We start from the raw sequence: 25,703 nt of genomic DNA, 5'->3' as shown, positions 1-25,703 counted from the left end.
TCCTAACATAGGAAATGGAAAACAACTTTGGGATTATATGACACTAATTTCTGTAATCAAAACTCCCCTAAGCCTGGATAGATTAGTTCTGAATATATTCAAGCAATATCCTGTTATCTAGAATACAGAATTAGGTTTAGGAAGCTAATAAGCATTTTCAGAAAGTACTTTATCTATACTATCCCACCCTTCCCCCATCAAACTAATTTTTTTCCTAATTCAAATGGAATTATTGTACTTAGTTTTCAAATGTAAGGAAATTTATCTTGTTAAAATCTTAAAAATCTTGAATTTATAGCCTATTTCTTGTTCTTCTACTAGGCACAAAAGACCAGTTTTTGCCCTCAGAAATTTACAACAGAAACAGTTTATTATTGTGTTACCCTTAGTAGTGATTATAATAAGCTTTTTTTAATCCTTTTGCTCTCGTATATCTATGATAAAATTGTAACTAAAAACTAGAATTATATAGCCCAATTATTTTGTGAAACATTATGTAAATGTTGAGAGTTGAAATGATCAAATGCTATGTGTTTAGTAGGTAAGGATTCAATCGTTTGATATATTATGCATGTTTATAGACAAAGATTAGGGGACATGGATTTGTGAGTCTGTGAGTCTCAATGTCTAATACCTTTCAAACATTTTTAACTTAAAAATTATATATGCTTCAGGGCGCCTGGGTGGCTCAGTCGTTAAGCATCTGCCTTTAGCTCAGGTCATGATCCTGGGGTCCTGGGATCAAGCCCTGCATCGGGCTCCCTGCTCTGCGGGAAGCCTGCTTCTCCCTTTCCCGCTCCCCCTGCATGTGTTCCCTCTCTCCCTGTGTCTCTGTCAAATAAATAAATAAAATCTTTAAAAAAAATTATATATGCTTATTAAAGAATATTAAAAACACAGGGGAAACACCAAAGTCTCATTATTTTTAAAAGAAACACTATTCTCATTGTAGCATTTTTCCTTCCCATATTTGTGTGTCAAGGGGTTTTAATGTTAGAGTAATGTTTGTTTCTTTGGTTTTATTAGAATGGTCTGCACCTTCAGCCATTGGGATAGCTGGGCTTGGTGGAGGATTTGAAATAGGAATTGAGGTAAGTCTATAAACATACAGTTGCCATTTTCTCTAAAAGCAGCTGAAACTTACTACATAGAACTTGAGAGACTACCTACTGTTCTTATTTCACCACTGACGGAATAGATTTTATTCCATATATTTCATTTTCTGGACAGATCCCCACCTACAACTATCTAATGTACACCGGTGTTCTTTCATTTAGAGTAGAATTTTGCTCATTCAGGCTTTGCTCTGTTTCCATCTTTAGCACAACTGTAGAACAGATAGGCCTCAAATCGGACTGACTGTGCTTGGCTGCGTATGGCTTGCTGATTGCAAAGCTGCTCAGTTCCACAGTGGGCTGCTGAGTAAGCCGGAGCTCAGATCCAGGGCATACCTGGCTTAATACAGTCTATCTTCACCTGTGGCAACACCCTGTTGTGTTACATCCGGATCTTCAAATGACTTCAAATGCTGGCTTTGCATTGTTTCATTTTGTAACTTTGCTCCTAATGATTATGGCCTCTGGGGGAAGGGGAGGCTCCTGGCTACATTACCCTATACCTGTTTGCTGAGGTCTGTTGCTCAGGGGTTATCAGGGGTTAACATTCCTCCCCCAGCTTTTCCTGCAGGGTAGTTGTGCTTTCTTCATTCTTTCGTGTAAGAATTGAATTTAAATGCAGAACTGGCATCTTATTTATAGTTATACCTCATTACAAACTTCTTAGGAAACCTTATCAAATTTTCAAATGTCTGTCTTACAGTGTTTGTGTATTGACAGTTTTCTTTCAGGGAATCTGTTTGCTTTTACTCTTAGCTATAGAAACAAACCAAGAGCTGCTGGGCCCCTCCTGCTCCTCAAATTGTCTGTGCAGTTTTGACCTGGTTCTCTCATTAGCGATATCACCAAAGAACACAGGATTATTTTACTCTTATTTCAGAGAGAACTGAATTGAGATGAGACATAAAATTAAATAATTACTTTTTTCTTTAATTGCCTCTTAGAGTTTTGCCTTACTTAATTATACTAAGATGTACCAAGCAGAAGGGGACAATATCAGTCAGGTATTTACATGGTCATGGCTGGAGACTTACACTTTCTGCATGTGTATATACCAAGCATTATGCAAAGCAATTTTATATATATTACCTAAAATGTATATAAGATATAGCTCATATAATCATTGGCAAAATCACTTAATTTTGCATAAAAGAGCTAATTCTGTATTATTCAACACCACAATCTTCAGAAATTGTCCATATATAAAATGGAATTAACAGTTGATATGAGTCAAGGTAAAGTATTTTATAGGGGTCAGTTAGCTGGTATATTTAGTTTGTCCTATGGAACTTGAGTGTATTTTTTTCATAAAATGATTCAAATTAAACATTTTTTAAAGAATCTACTTGTATTGGATCTCCATTAGGTCTTTTCTTTCTTTTTTTTTTTTTTTAAGATTTTATTTACTTTATTTGAGAGAGAGAGAATGAGAGAGAGAGAGCATGAGAGGGAGGAGGGTCAGAGGGAGAAGCAGACTCCCTGCAGAGCAAGGAGCCCAATGCGGGACTCGATCCTGTGACTCCAGGATCATGACCTGAGCCGAAGGCAGTTGCTTAACCAACTGAGCCACCCAGGCGCCCTCCATTAGGTCTTTTCAAGTGCAATCTCTTTTGGTAGTAAGTATTCTTCTGTGGGTCAAATGAAAACGTTGATTTTAAAACACTTATAAAACATTAAAGAAGTATATAAATTAAGTAATCTTTTAAACATCAGTCTGCTTGGCCTTTGCATATTTTATTGAGTTGTGGTAAACATGCCAAGCTTTACCAATGATTTCAGTTAACCTTTTAACTACCTCATATGCATGTCTATGCACGTATATATATGTATACAGAGTCTGTTTACAAATGTGGCTCCTATTATTATACCCACCTTAAAACAGAGAAACAAGCTAAGGTTTCAAGCTGCTCAATCATTTGCCCAAGATCACACAATATGCAAGAGGCAGAAGTAGAATTCACACCCAAAGAGTTGGACTTTTAGCCCAAATTCTTAGCATCAACCAGTACACCTCTCCTTTTTTAGGTATGCATGACACACACATCTTTGATCTTGAGACAGATGAGTGAGGTGGGTCCTATTTTGCAGATTTCACATATGAAAAGATGAGAGATCCAAAAGTAGTCAGAATATGAGGTCACACAGCTCTTGAGGAGGGAGCTGGACTGACGCTCAGGCCTCTATCCCCCGAGGGCTCTCCGTATTTCTGGGCTCTCACTGGGCTTGTATACAGCAGTGGTGAACACCTCCTCCATGTTGGCATGTCTTGAGCATTATTCCCACATTCTAATTTTTGCTTTTACTTAGAGAATTAACTCAGTAAGAGGCATTAACTGATAGTTAAATAGCTTCCTTCTGATATTTTGAATTTCTGCGCCTAAAAGAAAGTGGACAGCATGCACTTTATTAGTGGTAAACACATGGCCTTACCAGGGATTTCAGTGTGGAAATGTCACTGAGAACCCTGGATCTTATGCCCTTACTCCTAGTCGTATGGTCTTTGGCTTGGCTTTCTTGACGTGTTTAGTTTAAGGGAGTACTTGTAATCTTTCTGACCTACCTATGTTGTATCTATTCTGGCTATCACTATGACAGACCACTTAGCCTCACTAGACCCCTGTCACTACCTACATTACAAGTTGCCGAGAAGATTGGGGGTATGCACAGAGCCCCAGAGTACATGCGTGGTGCACAGTGAATGCTCGGAGATGTTTCCTTGACTCATCTGTGGAAATATCCTTTGCTTACATCCTCAGCTCAAAATAAAAATGATTCTTCTTTCATATTCTTTCACTGTCTACCTTGAAATTCTTGCTACATTATATGGCATGTATTTGAGTTTTAATCAGCATCTATTTTAAATGACATTTACACATAATTATTTTTAAATAAATTTTCAGGTATCAGATTTGGTAATAATTTTGAATTATAACAGAGCAGTAGAAGCTTTTGCAAAAGGTGGTAACCTGACACTCGGAGGGAACTTTACTGTGGCAGTTGGGCCCCTGGGAAGGTGAGTACTCTCAAAGTACTTTCTGAACATCTGTTGGATAGTAATGGTTTAAAAATTATACAGGTTTGCACCAAGAGGAAGCTTGAATTGAAATGAAACTGATTTATGATTTATATATGTCCTAGAGGGTTTTTGGTTGTTTGGAGATAAGAAATTTATAAAGCCCAGCCAGGGTGATAAAATGAGAAAATTTGAAACTAGAACACACAAAAAGAAACTAAATACTTCAGAAATGTAGGCCATTGTATCTTACGGAATGGAACATAAAATTTACCTTTAAGCTCTGAAGGAGCCAAGTCCAATTTGATTAACTGATAAAGGGTGGCATTGATCAAGAAAGAAAAAAGATTTTCTTCAAACTAGATTATGGAAAATTTGAAATAGAAGTGTTTCACTAGAGTGATGTTTACGTATGTATAGTGCATTTTACCTCTCTGTCCATGAACAACTATTTTTGGGTCATTTGAGCAATGTAGAAATACCGAAAACTCAGACCATACAATCATCTAAAAAGGTTTCTAAATTCCATGAAAATGCTCAGTGTAAAAAGAACCCACAGTCTTTGGTACTCTTAAAAGGTGCATTCCTGTTTCAAGAAAGGAAGACAAAGTTGGAAAGGTATGGTTATCACACCTTTGATAATGGTTTTAAATAATGTGTCCTTCCCCACGCCCTAGAACATCCTAAACACAACTAGCTCAGGCCAACAGGAGGTAAAACATAAAAGCAGGCGAAGTAAGAACAAGACCATCCTTTTGAGTGAGAAGTGTGGTGCTACTCAGCTAACGGTCTTAGGACCCGTTCTCTCGTGGTCCCAGGATGCAGACCTTCTATTTTGCAGGAACTTAGAAGGAAATGTTGCCCTGAGAAGCCCCACTGCTGTCTTTACATACTGCAAATCCAGAGGACTCTTTGCTGGCATATCGTTAGAAGGCAGCTGTTTGATTGAAAGGAAAGAAACTAATCGAAAGTAAGTGCAAGCCACATAATTTTAACTGATTTCAGGAAAGTGTGATGAGAAACATAATACTTCATAGATTCACATAGTTGTTCAGAGTTTACAGAGTAACCTTGTATATAATCTTTTTTAGCACAGCGTTTGACTCTGTGTATTTCTTTATTTAAAGATTCAATATAAAGTAATATGTACTTAGAGAAAATCTAGAAAACACAAAAAAATTACAAGAAAAATAAACCATTCTATCCCTTTAAGATTAACACTGTTCACATTTTGCTTTATTGCCTTACAATGTTTTCCTAAGCATAATTCCCCTTGTTTTGCCACATATGATTGTAATCATAACAGATCCAATTATAAATCCTTTTTTTCCACTTAACATTATAAGAATCTTAAGTATAAGTTAATGGCTACATAATATTCTATTAGTCGGCTGTATCATTAAGTATATTTTTCAAACATCTGTAAAGGCACATAACAGTTACAACTTGTAGGTCAATCAAAATATTCCTATTATAAGAGGTTGTCTATTATTACACTCTGCTGTTGTCTTTCTTCCATAAAACAGAGACAAATTTTGATTTTTTAAAAAAGGGATTTAGAAGTACTTTAACAGGTGAAGAAGAACTTCTATTTTAAACTGGCATCTGGCCAGTTTTTCCCCAAACTGCTGTTCTAAATTTCTACTAAAATATGTTTGGCTGCTCAGAGAAAGAGAAAAGGCTGACCGACAAAGTGACTTCTTCCAGAACCTGGCAGATTCCCACTCACTGTGAGCCTGGTGGGAGTTGGTAATGCAGTGTACTTAGAGCAGACACAGACCCCTGCTTGCTGACGAAAACCCTTATGAAGGTGACTGTGCAGTTCACTCAGGAGTTAATTGGCACGTGTGACGATATTCGTTGCGAGCCACAGCAACTGGAAAATAGGAGCGATGGGGAAAAATAAAGCTTTGCACAGCTTTATGTCTTACAAAGTCAAGAGAGATGTTTTTACTTCTGGTTTTATTAATTTGAGAAATTTAAATGAAGAATTCTTTTAGAAATTTCTGATTCTAGGCCTTTGGGAGACTTTCTCATTGAAGTTCACATAAATCCTGGATAAACTAAAACTAATATACTTCTTATTCAATTGCAGGGCTTCTAAATATATAAGGCAAATCTTTATGTAATTTTGATACAAATAAACATTTTAAAGAAATTATAAAGCCATATTTGTTATTACATATTACATATTACAAAGCACTTTTTGTAAGAAACTTAAAAAATAAAAATCTGTAAAAATGTATGTGCTTCTAGGTATATTTTTGTAAGTGTAGGTATATTTGCATATACATGTTTATATATTTGTATGTGTGGGTGTTTGTATATATATGTGATTTGCTTTTTATATTATTGGAGGAAGGATATACATATCAGACAATTTATGGTGATTGGCTCTAGAGATGAGCTTGGGGGAGTGAATTTAGGGGTTTAACATGGGTTATGGCTTGTAGTTAGTGTTTGAAAAATAGTATATATGAAGTACGAGATGTGAGTAAATGCCTACACACAGGTGTGTGTCCTACTTTTAACTCTAGAAAAGATCTACGTCTATAAATGCTCTTAATTTGATATTTCTTATTAGATTTTATTGTCAAGACATCCGAGCTTATGACATTTTATTTGGAGAAATACCACGACCTGCTCAAGCAGAAGATCTTTATGAAATTCTTGAATCCTTTACTGAAAAGTATGAAAATGAAGGTCAACGAATCAACGCAAGAAAAGCAGCAAGGGAACAGAGGAAGCCTGCTGTAATGCTTGGTTTTTACATTTCTCTCAGCAGTCACAAGACACTTCTTTATATAGAATATTCTGTTCTTGATATCAGGTTCCCAATAACCACCAAACTTACCCCATAACTTCATTTACATAAAGTTCTTTTAAAAATGTTGTATAACCTTGACATGTTACCTGTACAAAGTTCAAGGGGAAACATAGCTCGTTTTCCATAATTGCATCTCTCCAAGGACATGACCTGGTAATATTAAATAATGATACGAACAATGGCTGCGAATACTGAGGCCTTGAAGGTCAAGGGTCTTGTGCTCCGAGCTCCAGGACACCCTCTCGGAGTGGATTGACCCCATGGTACCACGTGAAAACGGACACACAAAGCCTTGGTTGTCACTGCCTTCCCAGGGTTTGCTGAGCCAGTCACCAAGTGACTGAGGTGCCTGGATGAGGCAAGCTTCCCATTACAGAGGAGCACCCCCTTCAACGTATGCATCTGGCATCCAGTTCAACCAATTGTGGTCCAAAGCAGTGCACATGCATGTTTAGGGTGCTTTGTTAATAGGTGCATAGGATAAACTATGCCACATATATTCATTAGAAGAAAAAAGCCTGTATGCTCCAAGGTAAAAAAGTAGTTTAAAATTATGTGCATTTTTTGGGGCGCCTGGGTGGCTCAGTCGGCTAAGCGGCTGCTTTCGGCTCAGGTCATGATCCCAGGATGCTGGGATCGAGCCCCGCATTGGGCTCCCCGCTTAGCGGGAAGCCTGCTTCTCCCTCTCCCTCTGCCTGCCACTCTGCCTACTTGTGCTGTCTCTCTATCTCTCTGTCAAATAAATAAGTAAAATGTTTAAAAAAAAAAAAATTATGTGCATTTTTTTTTTATTCCTCCCAGGCTAAAGAATTACCTCCGAAACCATCGCCAAGACCACAGCAGTCATCTGCACAAGTCCTGCTGAACTCCGGCTCCCAAAGTAAATATTTCTGTTGCAATTCAAATACAATTATAATTAAGCAATTATTAGATATTATTGTTAAGAAATCAAGCTGCATTGTTAAACTTTAGTGTCAAATAGAAGAACTAATGGGTGTTGAAGAGAAAAATAAATGCTCAGCGTCTTCTAAAGACAGAAGACAAATTCTCATTGCTGTAATTTGTGAAAGCTTCTGTTCTCATTCAGAAGATGCTTTCTCCAATTTACAAAGAGTTTTATCTTTAAAGTTTTTTCACTTATTTGTCATTTCTTCCAAAGATAGTTATCCTGCCTATTTGAAATGGGAACAAAATAAGCCTATTTTTCTTGTATACTTATAGATTTTTATTCTGAATATTAAGTTTACCATATATTCTTGGGAGCTCAGGATTTCATAAGGTGGTTTTAAAATAGACGATTTATAAAGCACCAGGTTTTGGCCTCTACCCCTCTTTCCATTGCACATTTATAGGACAGTCACTCTTGGAATCATGCTTTTCAGGCACAGAGGGTAACAGTATGTAGCAATATATTAAAGTAGGTGATGTTTCATGTAATAATCCACTGTTATTCACGAGCACTGTGCTGGGGCTTTTGAGAGTACAAAGATGAGTCCAAATTATATCCTGTCTTTGAAGAACTTTCAGTCTAGGAGGAGGGAAGATACCACATGTGGAAAAATAACTGCCATTACTGAAAGGAAGCACATGACCAGTTCTGGGAGGAGGAGAACAAGTATCAGAGTGCTTTAGAGGGCAGGAGGATGATCCCCTCCTTCATGCTCTGTATCCACCCCCCCCCTTCACCTGGGCATGAAATAGGGAGTCACAGCCCTCACACTGGCTCCTGGCTAGGCCTCTAGCTTGCCTAAAAGTACCCCTCCCAGGAAGGTGCTCAGGAACTGCACCTGTCTTCTTCGTTGCCCACATTTCCTATAACTTAGCCTGTACCCTACTCTCCTGGGATGCTGCATCTTCTTCCAAAAGGGATGGTATTTCTGATTCATGTTCAGGTGATTAATTTACATACACTCATATTTCCAGTGAGTAACAAGATGTGGGCACTGAATCTATTTTTATTTTAAATCTGAGTGATTACATAAAATTTGACCTGTGTGTAAGTTTTAAAATACATAATGTTTCTGAAGTGTCCCCACTAGGAAAATAGATATCTTGTATGATGCACATATAAAAATCTTATGTCAGTTCCCTTAATATCACTTCCTTGTAGTGTAGATTAAAAAAACTACTCATCTTAACTTCAAGGAACCCCTTTCACTTAACAATGGAAAAATCTCAGAAGATTTGTTTTTTTGTTTTTTTTTCCTCATGAGTACGTGTTCTAAAACCTACACATCTCAACATCAACTTAGGTTCCCAGGCCCTTTGCTTGTGACAGCCTGGGGCTGTTGTTTCCCACTATGATCTCCTATCTTCTGAACCTTTCTTGTGGAGATGGATGGTGCCCTCTCCACTTTGCACAGTGATGACTGTGTCCTCACCGATTTACCTTTTGGTCTGTGCACATTTCTTTTTCTTTTCCTTTTTTTTTGTTTTTAAGATTTCATTTATTCATTTGAGACACAGAGATACAGAGAGAGAGAGAGAGCATGAGCAGGGAGAGGTAGAGGGAGAGGGAGAAGCAGGCTCCGCTGAGCCAGGAGCCCGATGTGGTGCTCATCCCAGGACCCTGGAATCGTGACCTGAGCCGAAGGCAGATGCTTAACCATCTGAGCCACCCAGGCACCCCAATTTCTGACTTTTAAAAAAAAGCTTTTTTTTTAACTCATGATGGAGAGTATAGTTATAATAATGATTCATATTTATACTATGATATTTAGATTCTGTTATCCCAGAAAGAGATACAAGTTTTTAATTTAAATAACTGAAACTGAAATATGCTACAAAGTATGCCCTTTAAAACTTTTAGGCTTATATTGAACAATTTTAGATATTTTAGATAACTAAAAAATATACAAATGAACACATGCTGTTTAAAAATTATTTTAGGGGTTAAGCAAATAGCGATGTTTGAAAATCACTGGCTTGGGGGCTACAGACTTTTTTAAAATTCAGGCATCTTATGATTGCTTCTGGAAAAAAAGATGTATGTGTGTTATCCGTGAATGTGTAATTCCAAGGTCATGAGTTGTAGTTTCAGTGCTTCTAATCCTATAGATACCAGATATTTACCCTCTGCCTTATGGTCGGTGTATTTTCTGGGTTTATTCAGGCATTCCTCTTGATTTAAAGTGTGATAAAATAATGGTATTTCTATCAATCATAGAGATTTAAAATACCTGCTTTGCAAGAGCAAGATTTGGCATTCTTGGCTATTTTATATATGATATGCTAATAAGTCTAATAAATGACCCCCCCTTTTTTTCTGTTTTGCAGGTAACAGAAGCAAATATAAGCTCTACCCTGAACTTTCCAGCTATCAGGAGAGAGTTGGTAAATAAAATATCTATATGTTAAAAATGATTCATATCCATCTTATAATCACAAACGTTCTAATTAATATGGCAGTTTGTAAAACTCTGGGAAGAAGTTCAGCACTCCTTTGATTTATAGGATATGCACATGCTTTTGAGAAGTACTTCATTTAAAAAATGCTATGCTTTTGCTCTCTTACTTGCTTTTAATCTGAGATAAGGAGGGCGATGAGGAACTGTAAGAGGCACATGCTCAGTTACCTGCCAGGGAGCACCCCAGCTTGGGACTAAGTGCCGCTGACTCCCAGGGGCTTGTCCGAGGACCAAACCACAGGATCTTTTAAAATCTTGTCACGATAGAATGACAAGGTTTGTTCATTGTGAATTACAACTTCATCATCATCACATTTTTTCTGGGTTTTAGCCCCGTGAATATTTTTATATTTTTAAGGAATTTTTTTATTTTTCATGTTCAGATATTTTGCCATTATTGGGAACTACTTCGTAAAACTTACTAGGATTTGCCATGATGAAAATAGTCCCTCAACCTGTCTTACTTCAATATTCTTTAGAAAATGTTCCTTAAAGAATTAAGCAATTATTTAGAAATGTGAACGGGACACAAAATGAGGGCAAAGGTTAACCAGTTGTAAAATAGCCTGTTTATTTTTTCACATCTTCTTTTGTCACTGGGATCACAGAACCATCCTGGGTAAGGAAACTCCAGGGGCATTACTTGTTTCATGTAAACAGAGTGTCAAGGTCACTAAGTACCCATTTCTTTTTAAAATTTATAAAGATATTTCAAAAATGTCTCTTAAGCAGAGTTCCTTAAACAGAAGTCAACCTTTTCCTCATGGATTAGGGTTTCTGACTTTCCTTCTGCTTTCAGCCTGGTTCCCATCGTGTGGAGCCCACTTCTGGCCATCTGTTCTCGCAGGAGCCCAGGTGGAGGGAGTCCTGTGTTCAGAGACAGTCTGATGGCCTGGGTTTAACTGTGCTGTGGCCCCAGGCACAGTGAGAAAACTAGAGGCTTTTAAAAATGTATTTTGCTTTTGCGAATGTGATTTACAGCCATGGTAGAGATACTGAGACTGTCATAATTTGACCTTTGGAAACACATCCTTCAGAAGCAAAAGTGGTTAACATATAAATGTCTATACCCAAGTAGCATGGAGAATTTTATATAGTGGTCTTTGAAAGACTCTATTAGAATTAGACCTACACTTAGGTATCCTGCAATTAAAGGGAATCTTAAATTTGAGGTCAACAGACAAGCTGAGTTGCTGAGGGAGAGGGGCCAGCAGGGACACTGAGGGACAAGGGACAATGGAGGCTGTGGTGACATGGGAACTGCAGCTCCTTTTCTCAGGGTTCTCTAGAGCGTGTACCTGCAGGCTGGGTGCTAGGGAATGTTAGCAATACCCCTAAAAGGCACTAAGGGCAGTGTGAAATTATAAGAAACAAATCCTGGGTGGGCTCTGGAAACAGGATCTGACTTGAACTCAATACTTTGACCACTAGCCGTGTGATCCATGGATAGTTACCTGCCCGTGGTTGGTCGGTCGGTCAGGTTTTTTTTTTTATATTTGAGGGTAGGATGAGTTAAGTTGTACAAACAGTAGGTACTAGGATAATATTAATTTATTTTAGTCCTTTCTCCAAATATAAGGGAGTTTGAAGAAAAAAATGGAAAGGAAGATTTAAAGTCTATTTTTAAAATAAAACTTAACATGATTGTGTTTTTTTAAAAAGCAGCTGTGAAATCAGTTAAATTCTTACCAAGGACTTTCTCACATCCTGGCCGAGTATTGCTGCAGAGAAAAGGCACAGGGCACAGGCCTGAGCCTCAAGTTAAAACTCCTGTGGGCTTGCTCTCAGCCTGTCCCATACCCACTGACCAGCTGTACTTTTGCATGGGCTGTTGGGCAAAGCAGGAATTCTCCAAATTGCATATACTTTTGTTTTGTACCCTTTGGAAGCTCAACTGCATGGTACTTGGGCCTCTCAGCAAGACAGCCTTGCAACTGCACAACCTGGTTTACTGTACCTTTCTGTAACAGCCCATGCCCTCCTGTGTCAGTCTTCACCACCCGCCTCCTATCCACCCTGTAATTTTCAGTGACAGTCTGGGCCCATCCACTGTGGGGGCCATCCTGTGCTGCGTGGATGCCCTGGACTGAGTCACTCCATGCCAATAATACTCCCTTCCCAGTTGCAAGGACCACAAATGCTCCAGACATTACCTTTTGAGAACTGCTTTTCTGGTGACATCACCTAGTGGCCTTATCTGCCTCACTTTACCAATGATTCTCACCCTCTTCCAAAGGACGTGATCCCGAAAGTGACAGACCCCACACCTGACCTGGGGGGATGTGGGTACCAGAGTTAAGTCAGCCATGCAACTCATCACTACATTAAATGTGCACAAAACCAAAGATGTGTTTGTTCTCTTACTTCTGCTTGCCTTGCAACGACCTTCCAAAGACTGAGATTCCTTTCCCGGATCACGTCTAGGGCCGGATATGTTGGTTACATATGGGTTACATTATGCAGACTCCATGGAGAAAGCAACTCGAGTAACACAGTGACACCCTCTAGAACCAGCCTTGCTAATTAGGAGCCTCGGGACAGCTGCTTCCTGTTAAGTGTAGTCCTGATTTGGGAGAGAAAATAAACTGTATTTGAATTGAAGTTGAATATTATGATGAAAATGGCTAATTGCTTCAAAGAGCTTACATATTTCTTAAACACAGGAATATAAAACTTGAAGGCAACGCTTCTGTGAATGCCAAGTATTTTAGTTGGCAGCGGGGCCTGTGTCCGTGGTCCCCAAGAGGCTCTCTCTTTCTGGAAGGACATACCTCCCTCCCGGAAGAAAAAGGCCCACCTTTTTTTTTTTTTTTTTTTAATAAGCTATTTTGTGGGCATTAAACTTTTCCTTATGGAAGGTATCTCTAATATTTATAGTGAAGAAGAACTTTAAGAACTTGAAGAAAAAACTAACAGTAGGGCATGGCATTGAGTGGCCTGTGGACTGTTACCTCCAGGGAGCGCCGGTCTTCATTCAGGCTTGGCTCACCACCTCGTGTTCTTGTGGATGAATTTTCCGCGAAACTGCTTAAACTCCTGACTCTTCTTTGGCACATCCCTGTCTGCCTATCTTTTTTTTTTTTTTTTTAAAGATTTATTTATTTATTTGAGAGCGAGAATGAGAGAGAGTACATGAGAGGGGGGAGGGTCAGAGGGAGAAGCAGACTCCCTGATGAGCAAGGAGCCGGATGCGGGACTCGATCCCGGGACTCCAGGATCATGACCTGAGCCGAAGGCAGTCGCTTAACCGACTGAGCCACCCAGGCGCCCCTTAAATTTATTTTATTTTTTTTAAGATTTTATTTATTTATTTGAGAGAGAGCACATGAGAGGGGGGAGGGTCAGAGGGAGAAGCAGACTCCCTGCCGAGCAGGGAGCCCGATGCGGGACTCGATCCCGGGACTCCAGGATCATGACCTGAGCCAAAGGCAGTCGCTTAACCGACTGAGCCACCCAGGCGCCCCCTGTCTGCCTATCTTGCCCATATTCTTCCCTAGCTCTCCCAGCAATGATTTCCCCTCCCCATTTGCCTCATCTCTGCTCAAAATTTGGGTGGGGGGAAAGAGGGATGTTGAATACCAACCTCCTCAAACCCCACAGCACTGCCTTCTTCTCTGCTGCATCTCAAAACCACCTGCTCTGTTCTTACACCGCCTTTCCCATCACCACTTTACCCTTAGTTCATTTGGAAACTACAATTCAGAGGAAACTGGACAACACCTAAATAGGAAGGGCAGGAACTGAACCAAGTCTGTGATCCTCTCTGTCTTTCATTCAGTTCATAATATCTTTCTTCCTCTAACTGTTCATCACAAAATATATTCCTAAAACCAGTAAGAACCAGTTCATTTATCAGTGGTTACCCAGGATCATCATGCAACATTCTTACTATTTGTAGAGTCTGGATAACTCAGTGAGGCAGAAGAATATGCTAATTCTCCTTGAAAATGTGCCTGACAAAAGTGACATGCCCTGATAAGTCTAAGTTCAGTCTGCTGAACACAATTTAATACTCGCGTGGCTGCAGAGGGCCTTGGGGGAGGAGGTCAGTGGTGATTCTGAGGTTCGGGTCTCGGCTCCTTGGACAGAGTGCCTCACACGCCACTTGAGCTTGATGTTCTGTGACGCGGGGGTGATGGGACAAGGGACAGGCTGAGCACACGGCAAGGGCTGGCACCTGTCATCACTGCGATCACCCTCTCGTGCATTTTCCTTTGTACCTGGTACTACAAATGCACACGCATATGGCCGCCAAGATGGCTGTGACTTCCAGAACATTCCCTGATATTCACTAGGACTCTTCTGCTTGCTTCTTTGTATTATCCAAGGTGCTTGGAGACACAAGAGAGGAGGAGCTACTTGAGGGTTTTCATTAAGTTCGGTTGAAAGAGGTTGAGCTTTATGTATGGAGGTGATAAATATAATTATTGATGAGAAAATGATGTTAGGAATGATTTTTTTCCTCTAACATCACCTTACATTCCTCTGATTTAATGACAAAGGGGCCTGTCAGGAGGACTTGCTGTGTGTCCCGCAGTGCGGGACCCCTGCTGCTTGTCACATACACGGTGATGAGCGCTCATTAATGTGTTGGCTGTCACTCAGCTGGTTTTGATGATATCCAGACGTTATCAAAATTCTACACTTCTGTGATATTCTTTTAACCTTCTTCCTTGAAATTGATAGACTACAAGTAAATATAGTATAAGATGTAAAAACAGGCAGAACATGTCTCTATGATAGAAAAAAATAATGATACCAGGAATCCCTCGAATGTAATTCTGTTAGTTGTTATTAGGGTTATTTCTTGAGGAGAACTCAAAGAACCACGTGCCACATGCTTTTACAGAAAGAACTGCAGCACCATCTTGTGTGAACTACAAATTCCATGTTTTGGTCAACGTAGTGTAATTAAAGTCTTCACTTTTTATCACTTACTGACAAGCCAAATTTGGTTTATCTTTTACTATTATAGTATTATAGGTTCAAATAAGTAACTGGTTTTTAGAATTCGGTTACTTATGTTTTCAGTGTATCTGCACTAAGATGCATTTAACAGGCATCTAATTGCCTAATATGTGCACATAGTATGTGAAACAAATATAAAATTCCATGTAGCTGAATACACAGAAAGTATCTGTTTCTTTATATTTCTTATAATGTTATACAGTTTATAATATTTACTGTTTTTTACTCATATTAACCCCTCAATTCTCAAGGTATTTTTTTCCTAATACAATACAGACAATTCTACACATTGTGTTGAAACTCTTATTAAGCATATGCAGACGTACTTCTTGTGCTAATTTGAGTTTTATCTCTGTTTTGAGAGAAAGTGTAAAGTAAGCGCAGAAATGAAAACAGCCATGAAGCCTATGGAAAAAATGTCTGCTGATGAATCGGCAAAATTCGTCTGAGCTGGAACCCTAAAAACCAAAGGCTACAGAGCATGGTTTTTGTTTTGTTTTGTTTAACATTTTATTTTATTTTATTTTTCATCATGATAAATGTACTCTTTAACCCCCATCTTCCTACCTATGTCCCCTCTGGTAACCATAGTTTGTTCTCTATAGTTAAAAGTCTGGGTCTGTTTCTTGGTTTGTGTGTATGTCTCTCTTTTTTTCTTCCTTTACACATTTGTTTTGTTTCTTAAATGCCACATATGAGTAAGATCATATGGTATTTGTCTTTCTCTGACTAACTTATTTCCCTTAGCATAATACTCTCTAGCTCTATCCTGGAGCATGGTTTTTCAATTAAATATTTTATGATACAATCGTGACTATAAATGTGTTTTTCTCTAACAGCTACGATTCATGAGAGCCATAATGACCATTCTATTAAAAGGGGAAAAATGTAAATACAGTCGATCTTTGAACAACTTGGGACAGGGGGTTTAGGGGCACCAAACCCCATGCAGTTGAAAATCCACATATAACTTTTGATTCCCCCAAAACTTAACTACTAATAGCCTATCATAGACCAAAAGCCTTAACAAAAGCATAAATAGTAGGTTAACACATATTTTGTACGTTACACGTATTATGTGCTGTATTCTTATAATAAATGAAGCTAGATAAAAGAAAATGTTATTAAGAAAATAAGGAGGGGGCACCTTGGTGGCTCAGTCGGTTAAGCGTCAGTCTTTGGCTCAGGTCATGATCTCGGGGTCCTGGGATTGAGTCCTGAATCAGGCTCCCTGCTCAGTGGGGAGCCTGCTTCTCCCTCTCCCTCTGCTGCTCCCCCTGCTTGTGCTCTTTCATGCTCTCTCTGTCAAATAAATTAATTAATTTAAAAAAAAAGAAAAGAAAGGCGCCTGGGTGGCTCAGTTGGTTAAGCGACTGCCTTCGGCTCAGGTCATGATCCTGGAGTCCCTGGATTGAGTCCTGCATCAGACTCCCTGCTCCGCAGGGTGCCTGCTTCTCCCTCTGACCCTCCCCCCTCTCATGTGCTCTCTCTCTCTCATTCTCTCTGTCTCAAATAAATAAATAAAATCTTTAAAAAAAAAAAAAAAAGGAGAAAATACATTTACAGCATCATGCTGTTTATAAAAAAAAAAATCCATGTATAAGTGCAGTTCACACCTGTATTGTTCAAGGGTTAGTTTGTAGTGTTATAGGTTATTCAAAATTCAAACAATTATAACCACAAATATTTGCTAAATACATAGTTAAATATATAATAATATGCAGTTTGACTTGCATGGATTTAGGAAACGTTATTACCAAACATTTGCTCTTTTTGAAGAAGAAGAACATAAGTCTAATAATATGATGAAAATCACACAGACCACATGCTCTAAGGCATTAGAATATTAAGTACTGAAGTTAATTTATATCTTACCTTCCCAGGTTTCCCATTAAAAATGTGAATAATTTAAATACTTTTGTTTGTTTGTTTTAGGCAAGTTGAACCCACCCATAGAAGTGACGGCATTATATTCTTTTGAAGGTCAGCAGCCAGGGGATTTGAATTTTCACGCTGGAGACAGAATCACAGTTATATCACAAACAGATTCACATTTCGATTGGTGGGAAGGGAAACTTCGAGGTCAAACTGGCATTTTTCCAGCCAACTATGTTACCTTGAATTAAAGTTTATATAATTTTCTTCTTTGAGAATTTTAAAACATTTATTTCTCCACTGACAGGATTTACTCTTCAGTTACGCAATGTGTAATATAAATTTTAAAATACTGCTCTTTATAAACTTTTATCTAATATGTAAAAGATTTTTTTCTCTCTATAAATGGTTAACTTACATATCTTTAAATACTTTGTACTAATTTTATCACATATACTATTTAAAGTTAATATGCTCCAATTCCTATGGTCACAGTCCTTTTGTGTTCATTTTCAAGCATCACTAAACCTGTGATTGGCTCTGTAAATGGTAATTGCTTATTCTAATTTGAGAATCGTAAGGGTAGGGGCATGAATACCAACTCAGGTATTTCTATTTGCAAAGTGACTAGAGAAGAAGGAATCAGCTTAAGGAAGGTATTACATAATCCTTCTAGTTTTAGGGACAAGCTACGATATGAATCCTTAAAAATGATCGTTATTCCTTCAAAAATTACATATATGTATATTGGTAGCAGAAACATGCTGTTGCAAAGTTCAGCCACTCTGCATTAAACAAAGATGACATTAACTTTTCTTCTGCATAAGGTTATGTTTATTCATTTCTAGGAGGAGAATCAACTTATGTTGACATGGCCTAGTTGTCTCTAAATAAATGTTTTTTAAATGATAAGTTAATGTCTTGATTTTGTTTTTCTTAGTTTCTTTGTGTAAAGTAAGAGGCCCTGTTGTTGGCCTGAAGGTTAAAACCCACCACTGTGATTGGCTGCCTAACTTGTTTCTTCTTGGCTTTACAAATATATACTTGACAAATACAATTGTAAAATATTTAAAGGTTGCAATGATGATTTGATACACATATACACTGTGAAAGGGTTCCCATGGAGTGAATTAACACATCCATCCTTTTACATATTTACCTTTTTTTTTTTTTTTTTTTTTGGTGAGAACACTAATGTTCTACTCTCTTAGCAAATCTCAATTATGTAATATAATATTATCAAACTTAGTCACCATGCTGTACGTTAGACCTGGACCTTGTTCCTCTTATACCTGGAAGTTTGTAGCCTTTGACCAGTATCTCTTAATTTCCCCCAACTCCCAGCCCCTGGTAACCACCACTCTACTCTCTGTTTCTGAGTTTGGCTTTTTTAGATTCCCATATAAGTGAGATCATACAGTGTTTGTCTTTTACTGACTTATTTCACTTAGGATAATAGTCCATCCGTATTTTCTCAAATTCCAGGATTTCCTTCTCTATGTTTATATTTCACGTTTCTTTATCCATTCATCTGTTAATGAACACTTAGGTTTCATATGCAAACAGAGATAACTGTGTTGTCTCTTCCCAATGTGGCTGCCTTTTATTCATTCCCTTTTCTTTCTTTTTCTTGCCTAATTGACCTTATATGACTTCCAGTACTGTGTTGAATAGAAGTGGCAAGAGTGAGCATCCTTGTTTGCACCTGATCCAGAGGAAAAGCTTTTACATTTTCACTGTTGAGTATGATGATAGCTGTGGGCTGGTCATATGTGTGCATGTTGTTTAATCTCCACATATTGATGAATTTTCCAGTTTTTTTTTCTTGTAATTGATTTCTACTCTTGTACCATTGTGTTCAGAAAAGATTCTTGATATGATTTCAGCCTTTTAAAATTTATTAAGACTTGGTTTGTGGCCTGGTCTGTCCTGGAGAATGTTGCATGTGCACTTGAGCAGAATGTGCATCCTGCTGCCATAAGATGGAATGTTCTGGGGCGCCTGGGTGGCTCAGTTGTTAAGCGTCTGCCTTCGGCTCAGGTCATGATCCCAGGGTCCTGGGATCGAGTCCCACATGCTTGTGTTCCTGCTCTCGCTATCTCTCTCTCTGTCAAATAAATAAATAAAAATCTTAAAAAAAAAAAAAAAGATGGAATGTTCTGCATGTGTTTATGGGTTCACCCGGTCTGACATGTAGCCCAAGTCCGGGGTTTCCTCACTGATTTTCCATCTGGATGATCCATTCATTGTTGTAAGTGGGGGATTGAAGTTCCCCACCCCCTGCCTCACTGCCCCCCACTATGACTGTATTGCTGTCTATTTCTCCCTTCAGGTCCATCAGTGTCTGCTTTATAGATGTAGGGTGCTCTGGTGTTGGGTGCATAAATATTTACAATTGTTATATCTGCTTGATCATTTCACCCCTTTATCATTACGTATTGACCTTCTTTGTCTCATTATAGTTTTTAGCCTAAAGACTATTCTGCATGACATAAGTATAGTGACTCCTGTGCTTTTTAGGTTTCTAATCCTCCACTCTTGGTCTGCTTGTGTCCTTACATCTGAAGTGAAGCTCACCTGGGTCTTTTAAAGTCCACTCAGTCACCTTATGTCTTTTGATTGGTGAATTTAGTCCATTTACATTTGAAGTAATTTTTACTATTAACACTTTGTTCATTGTTTTCTGGCTGTTTTGTAATTCTTTTGTTTCGTTTCTCTTGCCCTCCCCTTTTTGATGGTTTTCCATCATGTGTAGTACGCTTTGATTCCTTTCTCTTTGTCTTTGTGCATTTTCTATAGGTTTTTGCTTGTGGTTACCATGAGGCTTACACAAAACATCTTAGAGTTACAACTGTCAATTTTAAGCTGGTAACAACTTTGAATGCATATAAAAGCTTTTTTACAACCCCCCAATTTTGTCTTTGATGTCACAATTTACATCTTTTTACATTGCGTACCCATTAAAACTATTGTATGGTTAATACTTTTCTTTTAATATTATACTAGAGTTACGTGATTTTTCCACCACCATTACAGTATCAGAATGTTCTGAATTTAACTATATAATTACCTTTACCAGAGAGTTGTATTCTTTCTTGTTTCCCTCATACTAATTAGTGCCGTTTCAGTTCAGCTTGAGAACTCCCTTTAATATTTCCTGTTAGGCTGTTTTAGTGGTGATGAATTCCTTCTGCTTTTGTTTGTCTGGGAAGCTCGTTCTCTCTCTTTCAGTTCTGAAGGACAACTTTGACAGGTAGAGTATTCTTGGTTGGCAGATGTTTTCTGTTTTGGGGCTTTTGTTTTTGTTTTTCCTGTCAGCACCTTGAATATATCACCCCAAGAATAACGTTCTGGCCTACAACACTTCTGCTGGAAAGTCTGCTGATAGTCTTATGGGGTTTCCCTTCTACATAACAAGTTGCTTTTCTCTTGGTACTTTTAAGATTCTGTTCTTGTCTTTAATTTCTGGCAGTTTTTTAAAAAAATTTTATTATGTTATATTAGTATATATATATATATACAAAACATCATTATTATGTTATATTAGTATATATATATACAATACATCATTAGTTTTTGATGTGGTGATCCACAATTCATTGTTTTCGTATAACACCCAGTGCTCCATGCAGTATGTGCCCTCCTTAATACCCATCACCAGGCTAACCAATCCCCCCTTCCCCCTCCCCTCTAAAACCCTGTTTGTTTCTCAGAGTCCATAGTCTCTCATGGTTCATCTCTCCCTCCAATTTCCCCCCCTTCATTTTTTCCTTCCTTCTCCTAATGTCCTCCATGCTATTCCTTATGTTCCACAAATAAGTGAAACCATATGATAATTGACTTTCTCTGCTTGACTTATTTTTTTTTAAAGATTTTATTTATTTATTTGAGAGAGAGAGAATGAGAGAGAGTGAGTACATGAGAGGGGGGAGGGTCAGAGGGAGAAGCAGGCTCCCCGCCGAGCAGGGAGCCCGATGCGGGACTCAATCCAGGGACTCCAGGATCATGACCTGAGCCGAAGGCAGTCGCTTAACCAACTGAGCCACCCAGGCGCCCTCTCTGCTTGACTTATAAATTTAACATAAAGTCTCTCAGTGCAGGAGTCTTTAGATGCATCTTCTTTGGTACTCTCTGGATGTCTGTTTCTTTCCTCAGATGAGGGATGTTTTCAACCATTATTTGTTTAAATAAGCATTCTGGGCCTTTACCTCTCTCTCGTTCCAGGACCACTCTAACACATCAGTTGGCCCACATAAAGTTCCCTAATCTGTCTTCACTCTTTTTCATTCTTTTTCTCTCTACTTTTCTGACTGGATGACTTCTATTGCCCTGCCCTCAAATTTGCTGATTCTTCATTCTGCTCCATGTAGTCAGCTATTGAACCCCTCTATTGAATTTCTCAGTTCAATTATTGTATTCTTTGATGAGGAGAACAAAGGTAAATGAAACAGATAAAATTAAATTTCCTTACAACTTGTAGCCCATTAACAAATACTTGAGACAAGCAGTGTATGATAATCCTCAAAGAATTCACAACTGTCTCAATGTTAATGCTTTGCTAGAGGCAAAAAGCAGCCTTAGCTGGACAAGAGCCACAACTCCAGGATCCTGTAAGTCCTCTTTAACATATGAAAATCCTTCTGGGGGCGCCTGGGTGGCTCAGTTGGTTAAGCGGCTGCCTTCGGCTCAGGTCATGATCCTGGAGTCCCTGGATGGAGTCCCGCATCGGGCTCCCTGCTCGGCAGGGAGTCTGCTTCTCCCTCTGACCCTCCCCCCTCTCATGTACTCGCTCTCTCTCATTCTCTCTCTCTCAAATAAATAAATAAAATCTTTAAAAAAAAAAAAAAAAGAAAAAAGAAAATCCTTCTGAAAAGTTCCTTTGTCTCTACCCCACCAATTTAAAAGTGTGTAATCAATTGTTCCTCACAATCTCAGTGTAGTTCTTCCTGCCCATGGGTCCTGTCCCTGTGCTATAATAAAAACACCTTTTAGCACTGAAAATGTCTCAAGAATTCTTTCTTGACCATTCACTCCTGGACCCCACATCACATCATTCTTCTATTCTGTGATTTCTGTCTTATGTCTGCTTATATTTCTATATCTTTATTTAAATTTCCACTTTGTTCATCATTCCTCTCCTGCCTTCAGTGGGCATCTTTACAACTGTTATTTTGAACTTTCTACTGGGTACATAACAGATCTCCATTTTATTAAGTTCCATTTCTGGAGATTTATCTTGTTCTTTTCTTTGTAATATATTCCTCTGACTCTTCTTCATCTTCCCTGTCTCTGTTGTTTTCTGCACATTAGATAAAACAGCCCCCTCTCCCAATCTTGATGGTGTCATGTAGGAGTTGAACTTTGTTACCTGAGCTCCAGATTGTCTCTCAAAACTCTGTGGTTGTCCAAACTACCTACTTTGTTGTTAGTGACTTCCAGTGGTTGAGGATGTGCCAACAACCACTAGTGTTTCTGAAGGGAACATCCTGGTCAGCACCTCGAAGTAGGCTGATGGCAAGCTAGACCCTCAGGCAGCATTGAGAAAGCATGTAGTTAATCTCTTTCTGTGGAGAAACTGGGAAATTGAAGCATTTTTACCTGCTCCCTCTGCACTGAGCCTGGAGGTTTAGTGTGGGGTGGAAGGTACTCCTATGCCCACTTAAAAACTGCTTCTTTGTTTGCTACGGTCCTGTGGGACTCCTGAATGCAAGCCCTCTTGGCTATCTGAGGTAGGTGGCTTGGAGGTCCATCCTTCGAATGGCAACTTTGAAAGCTGGGGTGCCTGAAGCATGAACAGTCTTCCAAAGAGATGCTTGGTTTTATTATTGCAATAAGCCAGAGGGAGCATGCAGGGCAAGTGTCCACTGGCTCCTCAGGGCCCCAGGGAGGATCACAGCCAGCACCTAGGTGTGTGCTAATTAGATGCAGCTTGTAAAGTATGCAGTCAAGTCTTTTCCAGGAAAGGGGAGCATGGGAGAACATGGGAGATGGGTGTTGTGCATGGTCCCTCCGAGCCGAGCCCTGGAGGGAATAGATGCCATGAGTGTTCATGCTCTCATTAAGAACTGCTTCTTGGTTTGGTACAGTGCTGTGAACCTTATGAATATAAGCCACACTGGCTTTTAGAGCTCAGTGATTTGGCAACTCATCCCTTGGATGGCAGCCTTAAAGTTGGGTCATTCGATGTTTGGTCCAAAACCTTTGCTCTTCAGGGAGAAAATGGGAGTTGGGGGTTTCCCCTTGATAGCATGGTGTTGTGCCATGAAGTAGGGTTTATGGTAACAGTGTGTCTCAGCCTTTCCTGTTCTAATGTGGATATTTCCTAGTTACCCAATGTGGAGGATTAGTTTCTGGATTTCTCTCAGAGGGATTCCTCTATAAGTAGTTATGTGTTTAGTGCACCTATGGGAGAAGGGAAATTCAGGAGCTTACCTGTGTTATCTTATTCCCTCTAATTTCTTCCTTGAACTCCAAACTCATCTCCAACAACTTTGTTTGGAAGGCAATAGCATCTCAAACCTGACTTGACCAAAACTGAACTCTTTTTTTTATGTTAATCACCATACATTACATCACTAGTTTTTGACTTAGTGTTCCATGATTCATTGTTTGTGCATAACACCCAGTGCTCCATGCAGAACGTGCCCTCTTTAAAACCCATCACCAGGCTAACCCATCCTCCACCCCCGTCCCCTCTAGAACCCTCAGCTTATTTTTCAGAGTCCATCATCTCTCATGGTTCGTCTTCCCCTCCGATTTCCCTTCCTTCATTCTTCCCCTCCTGCTACCTTCTTCTTCTTTTTTTTTTTTCTTAGCATATATTGCATTATTTGTTTCAGAGGTACAGATCTGTGATTCAACAGTCTTGCACAATTCACAGTGCTCACCATAGCACATACCCTCCCCAGTGTCTATCACCCAGCCACCCCATCCCTCCCACCCCACTCCAGCAACCCTGAGTTTGTTTCCTGAGATTAAGAATTCCTCATATCAGTGAGGTCATATGATACATGTCTTTCTCTGATTGACTTTATTCGCTCAGCATAACACCCTCCAGTTCCATCCACGTCGTTGCAAATGGCAAGATCTCATTCCTTTTGATGGCTGCATAATATTCCATTGTATATATATACCACCTCTTCTTTATCCATTCATCTGTTGATGGATATCTTGGCTCTTTCCACAGTTTGGCTATTGTGGACATTGCTGCTATAAAAATCGGGGTGCACGTACCCCTTCGGGTCCCTACATTTGTATCTTTGGGGTAAATACCCAGCAGTGCAATTGCTGGATCGTATGGTAGCTCTATTTTCAACTTTTTGAGGAACCTCCATACTGTTTTCTAGAGTGGCTGCACCAGCTTGCATTCCCACCAACAGTGTAAGAGGGTTCCCCTTACTCTGCATCCCCACCAACATCTGTCATTTCCTGACTTGTTAATTTTAGCCATTCTGACTGGTGTGAGGTGGTATCTCATTGAGGTTTTGATTTGGATTTCCCTGATGCCGAGCGATGCTGAGCACTTTTTCATGTGTCTGTTGGCCATTTGGATGTCTTCTTTGGAAAAATGTCTGCTCATGTCTTCTGCCCATTTCTTGATTGAATCATTTGTTCTTTGGGTGTTGAGTTTGATAAGTTCTTTATAGACTTCAGATACTAGCCCTTTATCTGATATGTCATTTGCAAGCATCTTCTCCCATTCTGTCGGTCGTCTTTTGGTTTTGTTGACTGTTTCTTTTGCTGTGCAAAAGCTTTTTATCTTGATGAGGACCCAACAGTTCATTTTTGCCCTTGCTTCCCTTGCCTTTGGCGATGTTTCTAGGAAGAAGTTGCTGCGGCTGAGGTCAAAGAGGTTGCTCCTTGTGGATTTTGATGGACTCCTGTCTCACATTAAGGTCTTTCAACCATTTGGAGTCTATTTTTGTGTGTGGTGTAAGGAAATGGTCCAGTTTCATTCTTCTGCATGTGGCTGTCCAATTTTCCCAACACCATTTGTTGAAGAGACTGTCTTTTTTCCATTGGACATTCTTTCCTGCTTTGTCGAAAATTAGTTGACCATAGAGTTGAGGGCCCATTTCTGGGCTCTCTATTCTGTTCTGTTGATCTATGTGTCTGTTTTTATGCCAGTACCAGACTGTCTTGATGATGACAGCTTTGTAATAGAGCTGGAAGTCCGGAATTGTGATGCCGCCAGCTTTGCTTTTCTTTTTCAACATTCCTCTGGCTATTCGGGGTCTTCTCTGGTTCCATACAAATTTTAGGATTACTTGTTCCATTTCTTTGAAAAAGTGGGTGGTATTTTGATGGGGATTGCATTGGATGTGTAGATTGCTCTAGGTAGCATTGACATCTTCACAATATTTGTTCTTCCAATCCATGAGCATGGAAGGTTTTTCCATTTCTTTGTGTCTTCCTCAATTGATTTCATGAGTATTTTATAGTTTTCTGAGTACAGATCCTTTGCCTCTTTGGTTAGATTTATTCCTAGGTATCTTCTG

At 39.1% G+C, this 25,703-nt stretch overlaps 1 protein-coding gene across 2 annotated transcripts in view; it reads left to right on the top strand.

Annotated features, from left to right (window-relative positions):
- LOC118007327 (SH3 domain-containing YSC84-like protein 1) overlaps positions 1-18,018 on the top strand; it is a 37,431-nt gene extending 19,413 nt beyond the window's left edge. For both annotated transcript variants that reach the window (XM_035000347.1, XM_035000346.1), the window contains 7 exons: positions 1,027-1,091; positions 4,016-4,128; positions 4,970-5,098; positions 6,713-6,881; positions 7,757-7,835; positions 10,232-10,288; positions 17,266-18,018. In XM_035000347.1, the coding sequence (XP_034856238.1) occupies positions 1,027-1,091; positions 4,016-4,128; positions 4,970-5,098; positions 6,713-6,881; positions 7,757-7,835; positions 10,232-10,288; positions 17,266-17,456 (803 nt within the window). In that variant the 3' untranslated portion in view covers positions 17,457-18,018. The remainder of the gene's footprint in view (positions 1-1,026; positions 1,092-4,015; positions 4,129-4,969; positions 5,099-6,712; positions 6,882-7,756; positions 7,836-10,231; positions 10,289-17,265) is intronic.
- The last annotated feature ends 7,685 nt before the right edge of the window (positions 18,019-25,703 follow it).

This window comes from Mirounga leonina, unplaced genomic scaffold, assembly GCF_011800145.1.
Source record: "Mirounga leonina isolate KUSES-001 unplaced genomic scaffold, KU_Mleo_1.0 Mir_118, whole genome shotgun sequence".
NCBI lineage: Eukaryota > Metazoa > Chordata > Mammalia > Carnivora > Phocidae > Mirounga > Mirounga leonina.
The sequence above is the reverse complement of the archived record's forward strand: the minus strand, read 5'-3'. Positions and strand labels throughout refer to the sequence as shown.